This window comes from Miniopterus schreibersii, assembly GCF_964146895.1.
Source record: "Miniopterus schreibersii genome assembly, chromosome: 1".
NCBI classification, from domain to species: domain Eukaryota; kingdom Metazoa; phylum Chordata; class Mammalia; order Chiroptera; family Miniopteridae; genus Miniopterus; species Miniopterus schreibersii.
The window spans coordinates 51,343,631-51,361,128 of NC_138101.1; the positions used below are offsets into that span (position 1 = coordinate 51,343,631).

A 17,498-nucleotide genomic window follows, 5' to 3' on the forward strand; every position below is an offset into this window, starting at 1 on the left:
AGCAGGGATCAACAAACTTAAAGGGCCAGAAAGTAAACATTTTAGGCTTTGTGGGCCATACAGTCTGTGTTGAAGCTAGTCAGGTCTGCTTTTACAGTATTAAAAGCAGACAAAGACAGTACATAAAATAGGTCTGAATAATGGATGTGAATGTGTTTCAATAAAACTTTATTTAAAAAAAAAACAGGCAGCCAGCCCAGGCCATGGTTTACCAACCCCTGACATAAAGTACCCCACATCTAAGTTAAATTTGTTTAGCTTGAAATGCTTTCAGGAGCAAAATTCCACAGGCTTCTTTTACTTAGTTATCTGGTGAGCTATTTTAAGGGTTTTTTGCTGATTTTTGAGCCATTGTAGAATTTCTCTCAACTGGGTGATACGGTAATTTACTAATGTTAGGTAATATTGAGGCCGTTTCTTTTGAGTAGCAGGAAAATGGGCAAAGCAGGAAATGAGTAAAGGGGGAAGTCCACCGTGTGTAGTGTCTTCAGATGATCTCTTGGTTGCTTTGCAGCGCTCCGCAGTCGCTTCCAGAAGTAGCGGCTTCAGCACATTCCAGTGGTGCGGAGTCAGAGAGCACCAGTGACTCAGACAGCTCCTCAGACTCAGAGAGCGAGAGCAGCTCAAGTGACAGCGAGGAGAATGAGCCCCATGAAGCTCCGGCTCCCGAGGTACCGTGTCCCCTCCAGGAGACCGTCTGGGACGGCAGCGTTCGGGGGCTGGAGTCTGCTGTGGGCCAGACCATGGGACTGAGTGGCTTTGTTCCCTGGGCATTGCTTTCCTGCCCCTACGTTGTATAGAACAGGGTGTTTCTATTTACTTATTTCTTACCAAACATTTGGCAGTAGAGGTTTGGGAGAGAGGTCTTCTCTCTCCTGTTTAAAACGATAGGTTCTTCTCTGTTATTGCTAGTGTGTTTTGAAGAGCAACTCAATAAGGATGTTTGCACACCATTTTCTTTTCCCTTCTCTCGAAAAAGAAAACTCGTTTTTAGTAGGCTGCTGTTTTAATATTAATGGGAATTCTTTTTGAATTTTCAGGAATGCATGAATTAAGGAAATCAAAAGGAGACAGCCTGATTTAGCAAAGGGCAGGAATGTGAACTAGAAATAAGTCATCAGAGGTTCTATTTTTGAATCACTAAAAGCCATGCATTAAATGGATGGTGAAGTGATTTTGCTAGAGCTGTGTTTCTGCGCCCTCTGCCCCATGTAAAACAGGCATAATTGTGTTTGCCTGTCACCACCCCTGGGAAATATTGTAAAGATAAACAGATGAGATTGAAAATCTTAAACACTGCATTTATCTAGAGGATTTATGCTACTTACTGGATTGTCGAGCACAGGAAATTTAGTAACAACTAATGAGGTTGCCAGATGCCCTCAAAACTTTGAGTAGCAATGTAAAAATTGTGCTGGAAAAGGATTCTTAGTGAAAAGGGAAGGGGTTTTTGGTGAACTAGACCAGTTTGTATAGAGAGAATTATTCCACATATTTAAGATGGGAATTCTGGGAAATGAGATTTTCTGATTAAGGAAATGTTCGAGCTCTCAGTGTTCATCTCTGCTGTTTAGAAAGCAAGGCAGTTAGTTCCACTAGAGCATTAACTGAATCCATCTGGAGATCACATAGGGAGACTTAAGAGCCATGTCTGAGGGCAAAGGAGGCTGAGAAAATTACTGAGTGTCATTTTTTGTTAGATGTGAATTTGTGTCTGGCACAGAGTAAGTGCTCAATAAATATTTTTTTGGAGTGAGTAAACATAGATCAGCATTAACTGCATTTGGAATGCCTTTCAGGTTTTAGAAACTACTCTCTGTGTTCCTGGGGGTTCTTTGTTTCCTTGTGAGATACTAATTGCTGTTGAGATAATTTTTCTATGCCCCAGGGAAAAAGATAGTGAATATGCTTTGCAGACAAATTATGTGGTTGTTCACTGTTAATGTTTGTAAGATCTTTGCTTTGTGTTTCACCTTGTTCACAAAGAAAAATCTGCGTGCTACTTACGCTGATGGAATAGAATCCAGTTAAATAGTAAAATTCAATTCAAGTAAGTAGAAATGGCACAGATTTGACTGAATAGTTGAAATTTTAAAGAAAGATTAATCTAGTATTTGATTTAATGAAACAGTTATGTCTTGTTGCACAAGAGGTTACTGAAATAGAGTTAGAGACTTAGATAAAAAAGTAAATGTTCCCATCCTACTTTATTTTTTAAATTTTATTTATTTACTTATTTAAATGTTAGTTCAGGTCTTATCCCACCCACATACAACCTCTTCTGGTTTGTGGAAGCAGTAGGTCAGACGTTTGCACCCTGCTGGCCGTAGACTCCAGCACCACACCCACCTGAGGGCTCTCCGACGAAGGGACGGACATTGCCCTTGGCGTCCCCTGTGTGCGCCTGGGGACAGCGGCTTAGCTTCTCTCATGCTCCCTCTCCTGGGGAGTGGTATAAGACTTCTTCCTTTTCTTAGCACCACCCGAAGCGCCTACACTAGATGGAGAGTGGACTCCTTTTGAATGTTGTAGTCAGACAAAGTACGTGCACGTCCAGTTGCCTGCAGCAAGGATCAGTCTTGGCTGATCGGGAGGAAGTCCTCCCTTATCCTGGATCTTGGCCTTTCCATTTCTGTTGTATCTGAGGGCTCAACCTGGAGAGTGAGTGACGGTCTTCCCCATAAGGGCTTTCTCTTGGCGGCGGTTCCCACCACAGATGGCCAGTCGGGGGGAAAAGCCTACTTTATTTTTTTAATCACTTTACTAAATAGGCTCATACTTGTACTTTTGTGTTGCTGTGCAAATCTAGATCTGGTACTGTTTATATGGTATACACTGAGGTTCAACTTCCCCAGAAATACAGGGTGTTCCATTATTTACAATAATGCAAGTATTTTTATTTTTTTTTAAAAAGAAAAGTAGTTAAATACTTTGGGGAAAATTAGAGGTTTAAAATCTAGGCAAGGACAAAATATAGGGTGTCCTCCAAAAATGTATACACACTTTAATAGCTGATAGCTCAATTTTGAAAATGAAATGTATTTTAATAAACATTGCCTTTGTAATTATTCAGAGTGTATGTTTACATTTTTTTGGGACACCATATATTTTGTCTTTGCCTAGATTTTAAACCTCTAATTTTCCCCAAAGTATTTAGCTACATTTCTTTTTCTTTTTTCTTTTTTTAAATAAATACCTGCATTATTGTAAATCTCCTGTGTTAGTTGAGAGTAACACGAATTCCATACCTAACAGGTTATAATTACTAGTTATTACTTTCCCTTTTTTAAATTCTATTTTTAATGTTGAAAAATTTGCTTTTTATGGCCCTGTTTTAAATTCATTTGATGAAGTAGTTTAATAATCTTCTGAGAATCTGAAATCTGTATGCCCACCACACGAGCTGGTGGTGAACTTGGGAAAAAGCAGATCTCAGTGTTTGCTTTACATTGGGGATCAAAATATAAACCTCAGCTTTTCAAAATATACAGGACACCTCACCTTTTTACCATTTAAGTAAAGTTCGGGGGGGGTGGGGTGGGAAGGAACGATTCTATTCTTGGTTATTCAGGGATCTGCTTAGGTTTCTAAGCTATTTATTGTCCATTTCGTTGGTAGTTAATACCTTGGTTGATTGCCTGTGAGGCTCTTAACCCTCCCTCAACCCTAAAAGGTTGGTAGCTTTCTTTTCACCTCTAAAGAAAGCAGCACTGAAGATTCGAACCCATAGCCCTTTAACTCGGAAGCCTTTTGATTTCCTCCTACATCACGCTGCTTCTCTCCTTCCTCCTTTGCTTTTCTTTTTCTTCTAATTTTTGGCTGCATACCCCCTCACAACTATGTTTTGCTGGAAAAGTAGGCATATATTATACATCACTCAAAACTTTTTATTCAAAAGCATAATTCATTCTAAAATATATGAACTTTTGCCAATTTGAAAAGTTAGGAGAGATAAAGGGACAGAGGTAAATGATCAAGCATTTATTAAAATGCTTAATGAAAATCAATCGTATTTTTTCACTTCCAATGTGCAGTGTTAGGGTTACTCCAGCCCTGGGAGGCTGGGGCATGGGGCACAAGGAATGGCAAAGGAAGAAATGGAAGCTGAAACCTTGGTCCTATCCAGCATTTACACTCTTAAAATTCATTTTGAAATAGATTTTTAATTGACCCCTTATGTAAAAGTTTCCCCCACCCCAACAGCCAAATAATATCCAATCTTGAAGGAATTCTATCCATTTTACATCTTTATAGTAGATATACAGGAATGATTGCCCCTTCCCCTCTATCTGGGCACACGAGCTCAGTTTTACCCTGCAATTGGGCCATATGTCTCCCTTCTGGACATTTTAGGACTGCAGTGGAAGAAAATGTGTTTTATTTTCGAAACCAGGACATTCCTTTAGGGACTGCTAAATGTATCTTATACTGTCCCGTTTTGGGAGAGAAAAGGCAGATGATAGCTATACCAGGATTGACTTTTCTTTTGGGTTCCTGCATAAGTACTTTTCGGTATAGCTTGCCAGTGACTGGAGTACAGTTATAAACATTGCCCAGGTGAGACATAGCCATACCTTTCCCAGGAAAGGGTTTGAGGGTTTGATTGATAAGTGACTAATGCCTTGTCCCCAGTTAACCCACTAGTATTACCACACCCTCAAGTCTTTGCAGGAAATAATGTTTGACAAGTAGGTATTGTGTGCTAATCTCTTCTCTACCCTTAACAGTCATCCTGTCTTGTTAGAATATTGAATGCAGTTTTAGATGACATGTGACAAAATTCCTAGCACATGAGTAGTTTCCATCTTCTCTCCCTCCCTGCTCTGAAAAGTCAAATGTGAGCCTGGGTATAGAGCTGATGTAGGTAAAGGGAACTGTAAAGGAGGTGTGGTATCTTAAGCAGCAGAAAAAGGCAATTATGCAGCCTTCTTTCTGCTGAAGCATCATCCTATCGTGTTCCTTAAGGTTACTTTTAGTTCTAGTCTGTTTCAATCATACTAAGTCCAAACTAACTGCCTTGTCATTTTATTACCTAACCTTTTTCATGTGGACATAATGTAAGATACATTACACTATAACCACATATCTTCCATGTATTAGATTCACACGTTTTTATAGAGTTAAGTTATTGGGGATATTTCACTTGGAAAAATTGTTAGCAATCTTCCCTGTAAAATACTGTCCATCTACTGGAGTGATCTTCGTATCCACAATCAAATCAGTTACATCCCAGGTGGAATATCTTTCAGCTAACTTCCTGGTGCATTGTGTGTGTTAGTCATTCATACAAGCCACCTGTCAGATGAATCTTAAAGGAAAACATGTGGCATGAAGTGATGTGCTGCCCCGTAAAAAAGTGTAATCACTGCTCACTCTATTAGGCACTAATTTTTTTATATGGCATATTTATGGGCGCGGTGGGGCACCCATAGTAATGCTCAAATGAACATCTCAGTGTACACCACCATATGGACTTGGAGATGCAAAGGTCTCTGCCATTCTGTTAATAAGATCTAACTCCTAGTTGGAGAGAAAGAGTAGGATGCACCAGCCATCAGTTAGCAACAGAGATTGAATCAACAGTTGAGATAACGGGATGTCAGGAACTTCTGTTCATTTGCCAAATCAGTTCATAGATAATCAGTGAAATCTCATTGCTCTGAATTGTATGCTTTGGAGCCTCCCTGTGTGTCTTAGAAAAAATAGGTACTATTTCAGTTCAGGTCATCTGTAATAAGAGACTTAATGCTTGATTTTTTAAGAATTCAAATGGGACTGATAGTCATCTAATGTGACCTCACTTGACTCTTTTTTTTTTTTTTTAATGTTTTATTTTATTAACAGAGAGTGAGAAACATTGATTGATTGCCTCCCACACGTGTCCCAACTGGGGATCAAATACAAAACCTGGATGTGTGCCCTGAGTGGGAATCAAACCCGAAACCTTTTGGTGTGCGGGCTGATATTCCAACCGACCGAGCCGCGCCGGCCGGGCAACCTCACTTGACTCTCTTTATCGGAGTGTAAAATTTGAAAATCAGTGTGTGTCTGTGACACTGAAAACCTTTTCAGAGATAAATGTTTATAATGTTTTTAAGTAAATAAGAGAAATGATATGTAGTCTTGAAGAAAGTAATTTTTAGTCAAAAAGTATGTCAAGAAAAGGGTGAAGCATGAAACCCAGAGGTAATCACCAAGATGTAGTTTATTTGCCTTTTTCTGAAAATAGCTTCATAAAGGGATTCTTTTTGCTCCCTATTATTTTCTGATAGAATCGTTTACAAGCCAAAAATGTGTCAATTCTGTTTGAATTAATACTGTAATTACCATTGAACAAAATATTTATGTTGCAAAGATTTCTCAGCAGTTGTCGATGGTCTACATTGGACAATATGTAACAGTCAGTATCCACTAAAGCAAAATTCCCGTAGCACAAGGCAACTGGAAAATTGCTTTAAGAGTCAGTTGTTACAGAATTTGCCCAGGAATTAATTAGAGGAGGATTGAACAGGCCTGAATTCTTAGGTTTGGGTTGATGGTGCCATAGGATTGGGCGAGTAACACAGGGAAGAATTGATCATCTTTGGTAAGGTAACATTTTTCTCTTTTTCCTTGTTTTTAGCCTGAGCCTCCTACAACAAACAAATGGCAGCTAGACAACTGGCTGACCAAAGTCAGCCAGCCGGCAGCCCCACCAGAGGCCCTGGGGAGTGCAGAGCCCCCACCTCTGCACCCAGACGGGAAGGGCAAGGGTGGTGACGGTGGCACCACTAGTCACGAGCATTCAGAACCCAAAGATCCTCCCCCCAAAAGCTCTGGCAGAGCCCCCCGGGTCCCTCCCGAAGGCTCCCACTCTGGCAAGAGGAGCTGTCAGAAGTCCCCTGCCCAACAGGAGCCGCAGAGGCAAACCGTTGGAACCAAACAACCCAAAAAACCTGTCAAGGCCTCGGCCCCGGTGGACTCTCGGGCCACCTTGCAGGTGGAGAGCGAGCCAGGACTTCCCCACGGCTCCAAGGACCAGCCTTCCAAAGACAAGCCCAAGGTGAAGACGAAAGGGAGGCCACGTGCTGGAGACAGCAGGGAGCCCAAGCCAGCCGTGCCCGCCGCCGGCGAGAAGAAGAAGCACAGGGGCGGGCCCCCGGCCCCCGCGAAGGCGCTCGCAGGCCCGGAGCCCACGAGGGACAGTGTGGAGGACAGGAGCCCTGAGCACCTGGCCCTTGTGCCCCTGACTCACAGCCAGGGCCCCAAGCACGACAGTGGCAGCAGCGGTGGCAGGACTAGTGGCTGTCGCCGGGCTGTGGTGGTGCAGGACGACCACGGGAAGGACAGACTTCCGGTGCCTTTGAGAGACGCCAAGTTGCTCTCCCCGCTCAGGGACACCCCTCCCCCACAGAGCTTGATGGTGAAGATAACCCTTGACCTGCTCTCTTGGGTACCCCAGCCACCCGGGAAGGGGGGCCGCCAGAAGAAAGCGGAGGACAAACAGCCACCAGCCGGGAGGAAGCTGGATTCTGAGAAGAGAAGCTCGGACAACTCGAGCAAGTTGGCCAAGAAGAGGAAGGTGAGTGAGGGGCCTGGCCTGCGCCTGCTGCTGGCCTAGGGCTTTGATGGGCCCTTGGTTACAGCCCTGAGTGGTCTTAGAGGAGGAGGCTAGAAGTGTTTGGATTTGATCCAGGCTTTGCTCCTAAACCAGAGTTACTCCTCCATTGCAGAGTTGGGTGCTCCTCGCTCCGCAGACGGAGATTACCAGGTGCCAGATCCCTTTAGCAGTCTCGCTAGTTAGGGAAAAAATGAGGCAATCATTGAAAAGGATATCTCATTTTAGGATAATGTAGCATTGGGGGTGCATTTTTATATTTATTGTGAGAACATTGATATTTACCACCTGGCCCATTAGATAGATTATGCCGTAGAAATTACAGCCTCACATGAATTGAAGTGTTAATTAGTATTCTGAATTCCTGAAAGCACCGTTGTACACTGAATTTTACTCCTGTAGTATGATCTTTTTGATACCGATATCACATCCACATTTTAGCTCATGGCCACATAATACCTCATTAATTTGAACATAACAGATTTAGACTCTGTGATCTCCATTACTGACTTTTACTAATAAGCAGAACGTTATTTAAAAAGGTTTTAAAGCTTATTAAACTTATGGTTAAGACATCTTGTTGACTAATATAGGCTAGAATAGTACCTTGTAAAGTATAAAATCTGTCAGTTTCATTTTTATTACAATGTTTGGGAGTTTCACTTAAGGAATGAACATAGTGGAGAAAGAAAAAGTCTCTGCATTAAAACCCTCAGTTATGTGGACACATCACTATTTTGAACAGTTTCCTTCCTTTATTCTTAATCATTGAGCTCTGATAGATTTTTTTTGCTGCTGCTCAGTGATGAAAGATGAGTGTTTCCCCCAGTGGCATTCCCAAGCCAGCCTGCCCTGGATTCGGGGTGAAAGGCACTGGAAGAGCCAGCTCTTTCCTGCGGAGAAGGAGTCAAAAGTTTAACACTCTTTTAAGTACAGAACCTTCTTACTCAGTTGTGGAAGTTGAGCTAAGAATAACAAAGGACAAAGAGATCATGAAGCCCGCTGTCATGTCTGGGATTCAGCCGATTACTCCACTAGGTTAAAAATAAAACATGACTTTAACAAGTAGTACGGGAGACATTTCTCCAGAGCCTTGTCTAATGGGTCAGGAGGTGTTGCCACCATGGTTGCAGCGGGCAAGTCGCGTGGGGTGGGGTCAGGTGCTAACTGGCCGTGCTGTTTCAGCTAGAAGAGGGCATATTCTCTCTGCCTGAAAACCACTGAAACAATGTTCATGTGTTAAAGGTGTGAAACTTAATGGAGGGAATTGTGGTCGACCTGGCTAGGAAAAAGGTACCTGCATTTAATATACCTGAAAAGACTTCAAACACACCCATTTCCCTCCTCCTGGGAATTCTTTTTATCACTTATCCCTGCAGCTACCATGGCCTTGTCTAGTTTCCTTCTGTATTCACTGGAGTGAGAAGTATTAGCTGCTGAAATGCTTACTAACCAGGTGAAAATGTTAGACATTGGAGGTTCCCCCAGACAGTTCTCAGCCCAGTCCATACTCTGTGCAAACCTAGAAGCTCTACTCGCAGCTCCAGAAAGGGAGTCTCAGTTCTCCCTGTTGAGGATGTGAACTGTGCCCTCTAAAAGCCGTTCCCAGCCCTTGGCTGAGCTCCACTGGGGCAGCTCATTTGTCTTTCTGTTGAGAGGATGGGGAAACAGTCACCCCCTCATCCTAGTCAAGTGTGTGCTTTCTTTACTGCCTGCAAGCAGCTGAGAGCTCTGGCCCTGGGAACAGTCTGCCTCTCTGCTGGGACACTGATAGAATCAGGGTCCAAACTGGTGGTTCCAAACCCTGGCTGCTCATTGCGGTCACCTGAGGAGCCTTCGTACTGGTGGCGGGGTGTGCACCCTCAAACGCCTCGCCCCCATTGGTGTTTTTAAATTCTCAGTTAATCATAATGCCTAGGGGTCCAGGAACCCCTGCAGCAGAGCCTTACTATTGTACAGAGCTAGTTCTTTGGGTTGGAGAAATTCCTCCATGTGCTGTGTTAAGACTTCATGGATCTTGACAACCAGGAATTCCTTGCTTTAAGTATGTCACTAGTTAAAAACATTACTTAGAAGCTTTTGGATAAATAAATACAAAAATCAGCTCGCTGTATACTTATTTCATGATCAGAGAATTGTGTGTCATTTGGTCTTCCTGCTGAATTCCAGGTATAATTAACATTGAGCATTGCTAACCTCAGGTCCTTCCCTGTGTGGGGCGGGCACCCCCTGTCCTGTCAGGACCCTGACTCCTTTGGTCAGGGCATCAGCTGCTCCTGTGGGCAGCCCCGCACATGGGCCCGGGCCCTGCGGCAGAGGCAGGGCCATCTTCTCTAAGCTTGGTCACTTTTCCCTGAATTTGGGTAGTGGAGATTTGTTCTTGTTCTTTAAGTGTGATCACTAGAAAAAGCTCTCTGAGGATGTAGTGAGAGCAGTTGAAGACTGTGCCTGATATTTCACATTAGTGGAATTCAGTATTTTTACTTAAAGGCCCTTTAGGGTCTGTTCCTCTCCCGGTGAAAAATTTAGCAAGTATTTTCAGGAGTAAGCAGATTCTTGAAGCCATTTTAGTCTTAAAAGTGTGGGAAGATCATAGAGTTCATGGTGATTAACAGCTGTGATGAAGCCATCAGGTGTGGCACCTATAGAAATATATGTACAAATAGATGTGTATATAATTTTACTACGTTAAGGAGTGGGTAGGGAACAATCCATGAGGGAAAGTAGAGAAAATTGTGAGGGTAAATAGGCACAGTGTTCTAAAATAAACTACAGAAATTCATCATCCGATTATAGTTTAGAATTTAAAATACAACTTATTTTTTATTTTGAATAATTTTTAAACCAAGCTTATGTTTTTCCAGCTTAATAGTCATTTCAATAAATAACAGAACAGGGTGGTACATTCATTCAAATCTTTCCCTTTTTCTAAATAATTGCTTTACTGACCAAGAAGCGTTGACATTTTTGGAAACAAATTTCAGTGCCATCATTTAGGTGTGCTTTGAGGCATAGAGAAAGGGAAGTTATGGGATATGGTGGGGAAACATGCGTTTTTATTGCTTGAGGATGGTTGTTGGGTCTGTCCTTCCCCTCTAGCCAAGATCTGTCTTTTCTTGAGTTGTTTCTCCAGAACAACATTCTCAGTTATTATCTTTCAAAGTCAAGGGTTTGGAAAGTCATTCCTTATAATTTCCTGAAGCCACTTCAACCTAATTTATTCATGCTCATTAGTTATTCTAAGAACATTGTAACCACATGCATGTTAAAACCATTTTAAGCCATTCTATTCCTTCACCACAAAGAAGAAAAGTGGATTGATTTTCCTTTTCTAGAGTGCTTCTCCCAGTGACTACAACCTGTCTTCTCAGTAAGTCCTGCCCTCTCTCTTGGTGCCGACTTGGACTTGGCATCCGCTCTGTCATCTTCGTGTTGAGCCTCCTCCTGCAGAGGCACATCCCAGAGAAGTCCCTGAATTTCCCAGCAGGCTGCTCCTCCACTTCCTTTGCTCTGCGTGCCACCCAGCTCATGTGCTGCCCCGTGGGAGAAGATGACGGAGTCTTAGAATTTGAGTGCTGAGACCTTATAGGTCACTTGTTCAGCTGCTCCCTTATATGGGTAAGATCCAGAGAGGCTCTGACATCACTTGGCTGCTTGGTAAAAGTAGATTTGGAGCTCAGGTATGCTGACTCCACCCAATCCAGTGATCTTTCTTTTCTTTCACAAATGTCTAGTGGGGAGTCTCTTGGAGACAGTCACAAGGTCATAGTTCAAGATCAGTGTACTGACTCTGGCGGTTATAATGTCATCCCTGGCTCTATCCCTCTATTGCTCACACCTGCCACCCCCACACTCGTCTTCAGTTTTCCTTTCAGATGCCCCTCATCTCTCCCCATCACAGCCAAGCTCCCTGTTCACTCTCTTAACACCTTTTAGAAACACTGTGGCCCCAAATGAGTGTCAGTTCTGAAAAAGCCACCTTCCTTTCCCCGCTGCGTACAGGCACCTAGATGGCGGGCCAGGTGCCGGCGGGAGCAGGCTGCCCCGCAGCATTCTCTTCCAGAAACCACCGTGGTCTCGCAGTCCCGGCTCTTCCTTTTATGGCCTTCATTCTTGCCCTTTGCTCTGCGCTGGGTGGAGCAGCATTTGGCAGCTAATCCATGGCTGCCTGACCCGGCAGGTTAAGGAAAGCAGACAAGTCACCAGCCTCCTTTTGTTGTAGGTGCAGCACCACTGAGACATTTATCCTTCTGGGAAAGGGGACCTTCTGACCCCCAGACCTCAGACAGGATTCCCTGACATGGAGGCTGACCTGGTCTAAGTCTCAGGGCAGAGAAGACTTCTTTTTCCTCTTTAAGAAAGAGTACATCACCCTCATCTCATTTTCAAATGGTTCCTTGATCTAGAAAAACCTCAAAGACTCCTCGCCTCCTGTTTTCCAGTCTTGAAATTCAAGTCTGCGTTTCCTGCCACCCAGTATTGCAAGGCTCCCTTCCTACATCCGTCCACTTCAAGTGCAGTGCAGTCTTGCCTCCAGGGACCTCAGCTGCTAAACTTAATTTCCGTGCCAGTGAACAGATACTTGCTGAGTGCCTGCTCCGGGGAAGCCGCTGTGACTGTTCTAGGAAGAAGATGACAGGGTTCCAAGTGCACAGTGTACAGAAATACTAACCTCAAACCCACGGGCTCAAACTCCGTCAAGCAAACAAAGTGAACAGAGGGGGATGTTTGCTTGACTTGGTTTAATGGCTTACTCTCTACCAGCTTACAGAATATTACAGAGTTGTTAATGCCAGCCTTGATATTGCACTTGATCTTAGCCAAAGGCCGAAAAGCTTAACGCTAGCCTTGAAATCAGTACTTGCTGATTTCTTGTTTTTTGGCTGTTCTTCTCTTGAGTCACTGATTGGCACAAGCCAGGGATATAACAACCAGCTTGTGAGGACTGACTCACTGGGAATCTTATTTTCATATGTGGTTTAGAAGGTCTGCTACTTTGGTTTACAGTCATAACTAGCAAGTGCTAAGCAGCATGAAAATATACAAACAAAAATTAACGCTCATTCCACCTCCAGGGTCTGGTGTTTTCTTTAAGACGTAACCTTGCGGGTGGTTTATGCTTAGTTTGCCTTGGGGACTTATCCTGTGTCTCATTAACTGTCTAGAAATACCTTTCATTGCAAAAAGCATATATTACTACCTCATGTACATTATCTGTCTGGGTATTTTAGCAAAATGTGGCTTTTCCCAAAGATAAGTTTTCCATCTGCCCGCTTCTGTGGCCTGTGCTGAACGTCACTCGAGAAACAGCTGGGCAGAATGTCTTCTTGCGTTTCAGTTGTGCCATTAGGTTAGGATGTGCTTATTTATGTCACAAATTATCCTTATTACATCCCTCAAGATACTTTTACTCTAGTCTTCTGTAATGAAGGGTTATATTTCTGAGGAACTGATTTGTTTTTATGTTATCTCACCTGTACATTTTATAATTCCTTCTTTGCATTGGCTCACGGGGAGTTCAGAGCCCCGTTTGCAGATTACATCTAGAGAAGTGTGTAGAACAGCACTGCTCACTAGAAGTAAAATAAAAATTTCTAGCAACCACATTAAAAATATGTAATATATATATTTAAAAAAAGTTAAATTTTAATTTATTTTACCTAATATATCGAAAATATCACTTTAACATTTAATCAAAATTATTGCATTTCCCTTTTTGCTCTAAGCCTTCAAAGTCACTTGTCACTTCAGACTGGCCATGTCCAGGCACTCCTGGGTGTGAGGCTATTGAGTGGGAATGTGCCAGACAGTGCAGAATTGATGGTCTCTGGAGGCCCAAGCCTTCCCTTGGGTTTAATTTCTCTCCCTACCCATATTTTCCCTTCTTAATGTTCTCACTTGTGCACACAACAAGACATTAAAAACAAGTATCTTTGTAAGCTACCTGGAATCCATTTTGAGACAAGAAATAAAATGTGTTCCCCAAGAAGCTGACGAAGGGCTGAATGGAAGTGTGTGCTCTGACACGTCTGTTTGCAGGGTGCCAGGAGGAGGGCATGTTTTTTTTCTATTTCCTGTTCTTTGGAGCAGGGCCAGGTTGCTATTAGTGTCTGGGCAGAGCTTGAGCCTACACATCTTAATTTATTCATTTTTCTTGGAGGCATTCAGGGAACAGGAGAGAGACAGTAGTGAAAGCTGGGGCTTCCTGCAGTCAGTTAATTTGAAGAATGTTTTTTCCCCTTTAATGCTTTAAGGGAGGATTTTTGTTTTTTAAGGGATTGTCCTAGATTGGTGGTGTCCCAGATTTCTATCTCGGTGAACTGACAGTTGGAGGAGTTTAATTCTAAATGCACATCAGAGTTAATTGAAAGACTTGAACCAATCCCTTGACTGTCACTTGCTAGAGAGGTAGTGGCTCCTTCCCATGGGGTGTTTCCTGGGCCTAGACCAGTGGGTAGGAGGCCCCTATGAAGTCGCTGGCTCGACATGGTAGACTTTTTGTAAACTTGGTGTACACGTTGACAGGTGAGCACAAGAACATGGAAGACGTTTGCCATGAAGAATTCTTCTCTTAATGTGTGTGTGTGTGTGTGTGTGTGTATATATATCACACTTTAGTTGGTACAAAGGGATGTTTTGATGTACTTATAACCCTGGTAGAATTAAATATTCCTTCTTATCACTCTTCCCTCACTTAACTTATATTTATAATTCCTCGTTTTCTATCAAATTTCTTGAAAAATAAAACAAAACATGACTCTATATATGTAGAGAAAGATATAAAGACAATATTTTTTTTAAATGGCATCACCTGCCCGGCCGGGCATGGCTCAGCGGTTGAGCATCGACCTAGGATCCAGGTGATCGAGGTTCGATTCCCGGTCAGGGCACATGCCCGGGTTGCGGGCTCGATCCCTAGTCGGTGGCGTGCAGGAGGCAGACGATCAGTGACTCTCATCATTGATGTTTCTCTCTCTCTCTCTATCCCTCTCCTTTCCTCTCTGAAATCAGTAAAGATATTTTTTTTTTAAAAAATGGCATCACCTTAGCTAGTGTGTCTCAGTGGTTAAAGCATCAGCCCACACACCAAAGGGTTGCAGGTTTGAGCCCCACCCCTGTCGGGGGCTTCAGTGGGAGGCGACCTATCCATGTGTCTCTCTCACATTGATATTTCTCCTGCTCCATCTCTCTCTCTCCCTCCCTCCTCCCACTTCCACTCTCTCTAAGAATCAATAGAAATAATATCCTTGGCTGAGGGTTAACGAAAAATAAAAAATGTTATCAATAGAAGAGAAAGTTAGATGGAATCCCAAAGCAACTATTCTTACTTTGTTACATCTTTCTGGTTTTGTCTATAAGACATCTGGACAGAGGATTTTGTAGCCTGTTTCATTTTCAGCAAGATACTTGTTTTTTCATTAAGAAGAAAAGCTAAGCTTTAAGTACTCCACTCCTAATTTTATATGACCAATAAATTAGTGGATATAAGTGGATGATTCTTTTGAAAGAAATGGGGGGGAACCTTACTCATAAAATTATCTGTTGCTACTTGGTGTGAATCAGCATGTTTTATTGGTTCTTTTATATTTAGGAAATCACCAATGATTTGTTGAAGTCTACTGCTTAGTCTTGTAGCCAGCTGTTACTTAGATGTCCTCCCCTTCCTGAGTATGAAGAACGCAAAACTTGGTCTCCACACAGATCACGTCAAATCTAGATTGCCTGCCTTCTTCACCACCCCCTCCCCACGGTATAGGAACTTAGAAAGCTGCTGTCTGTATAGATGTCTAATTGTTCTCGTTGCCTTTGCTGTGTATTTTTTCTATTTTGCCTGTACAATTATGTTTGTAATGATTTACCTTGTTGTACTACAATTGTAGGGTGAAGCAGAAAGAGACCACGATAGCAAGAAAGTCAGACTGGAGAAAGAGATTAAATCGCAGTCATCTTCGTCATCCTCCCACAAAGAATCTTCTAAAGCAAAGTGAGTATAGAGATTAGGAACAGCCTAGGAAGGTAGTCGAGTCTTGGGTCTTAACTTGGCAAAACCCTTTCTGTCCTGCAGTAGGAGTGGAGTGACACCGGGTCTGGCTCACTCTGATGATGTGCTAAGTTTGTTTCATTTGCTTTCATCCTTGAGGACCTTGTAGGAATTAACAGTTCATTGGGCAGCAAACTTGGACTTATCACAAGTATTTTAACTGGAAAGTTTCCTGAAAACCTGGAATCGATTTCTTTCTAAAGGAATTTTTACATAAAAATAAAGGTGCTGTTATTATCCCTACTTTGCCGAGGCACAGAGAGATTAAAATGACTTGTCCAAAGCCCCAAAAAGTAACTATCATTTTCTGTGATTTGTTCAAGAAATCGCTTCACAAATGACGTGGTAAAACAAGTGCAGAGCGTCGCCATGTAGGAGGGATTTGGGAGAAGGAATCAGTGTGAAGGTGGCAGCTGGCTTGCCTGCTTGTCAGAGGAAGGGACAGGTTGGGGAGTAGCTAATGCAGACTGACTTGTTAGGAAACGCCAGGACTTCTGGTAGGTTCTGCAAGCTTAGAGACAAATATAACTTCATTTATCACTCAGCATAGGACTTGATTTTTCAAAGGCATCGAAGGTCCGTGAAATTTGGCCTTTCTACAAAAATGGATTTCACACTTTGTGACAGCTTAGTCTTTGTCAGCAGCCATTGTGTCCTTTTAACTGAACAACTAAGTTACATGGTTCATGTTCTACCTCAACTTAGTTTTGTATGATGTTTCTTTGATTCCAGAACACCCAGGCCCTCCTCTGAGCCCTCAAAGAAGGAAATGCTTCCCCCGACACCCGTGGCACCGTCGTCGTCATCCTCCCAGAAGCCAGCCAAACCTGCGCAGAAGAGGCCGCGGCGGGAAGCGCATCCCTGCAGCCAGGACCCTCCCAAAAGTGCTAGTGGTACCAAGGGCAGCCATAAGGACTCTCCCATCCCCAAGCGCAGAAAAGCAGAGGGGAAGGGCTCTGGAAGCTCCACAGAACACAAAGTAAGTCGGGGAAGCCGCAGTTGTATAAAATGGGATGTGTTGATTCACCTTTACTTTAAATTCCCAAATTGGATAAGCTCCTAGTGATGATACTTCAGAGTTATTCATTACTTTTAATAAGGCAATAAGAGTTGTTTGTGGTTGAAGTTCTACGTAGAGGGAGAGTAAAAGGTAGTTAATAGTATATGAACATTTAGGTGTCGGTTTATTCTTAAAGTGATTGAAAAGTGAAATATCAGAATAGATGTTTTGTGTTAATTTTCTATCAGGTGTTTTGTAGTAAGAAATGGTTACTCTGAAAAAAAAAGAAAAAAGAAAAGAAATGGTTACTCTGGTTAGTTCTTGGTTTGAATGTTTGATCTCAGGTACTTTCTTTTCGTTATTGATTGTAATGGGGAAAAGTTATCCACTTTTCTCAAATACAGGTTCCTCTTCCTGTTTGCCCGGGTGCATGTGGACATGGTGTGCATGTTCACTGGCTAAAAGAAAGTGCGACATTGGGCTCTGTTGGTTATCTAGTCTCGTGGACAGTTTTGTCTTCCACCTTTTTCAGTTCCAGTGCAGTCAGAACCTGCAGTTTCAGTTAATCCTGCTGGGAAAATGCCAAACTAAATCGTGCAGTGTTAGATTTCCTTTTGGGGGGAACTATTTCGGGCCAATTTAAAGGGATGATATATTTAGGTCAATGATCTTAAATGTTAGAGAGTGATCTGTATAATGATTTTTTAAAAGGGATCTTCTGGAGATACTGCAAGTCCTTTTCCAGTGCCTTCTTTGCCAAATGGTAACTCGAAACCAGGGAAGCCTCAAGTGAAGCTTGACAAGTAAGCCCCGGGTGCTGCGGCGCTTTGCTTGCCCAGCTCTCTCCCGCCCCCGCCCGC

The 17,498-nt window shown here is 42.8% G+C and overlaps 1 protein-coding gene across 4 annotated transcripts in view; it reads left to right on the forward strand.

Moving 5' to 3' along the window:
* AFF1 (ALF transcription elongation factor 1) overlaps window positions 1–17,498 on the forward strand; it is a 182,639-nt gene that overhangs the window by 148,293 nt on the left and 16,848 nt on the right. For all 4 annotated transcript variants that reach the window (XR_014000042.1, XR_014000043.1, XR_014000044.1 and 1 more), the window contains 5 exons: window positions 515–671; window positions 6,623–7,561; window positions 15,478–15,581; window positions 16,371–16,617; window positions 17,350–17,441. Coding sequence is in view for 1 of the 4 variants with exons in the window: in XM_081154619.1 (XP_081010745.1) it covers window positions 515–671; window positions 6,623–7,561; window positions 15,478–15,581; window positions 16,371–16,617; window positions 17,350–17,441 (1,539 nt within the window). In the remaining 3 variants the exon portion in view is untranslated. The remainder of the gene's footprint in view (window positions 1–514; window positions 672–6,622; window positions 7,562–15,477; window positions 15,582–16,370; window positions 16,618–17,349; window positions 17,442–17,498) is intronic.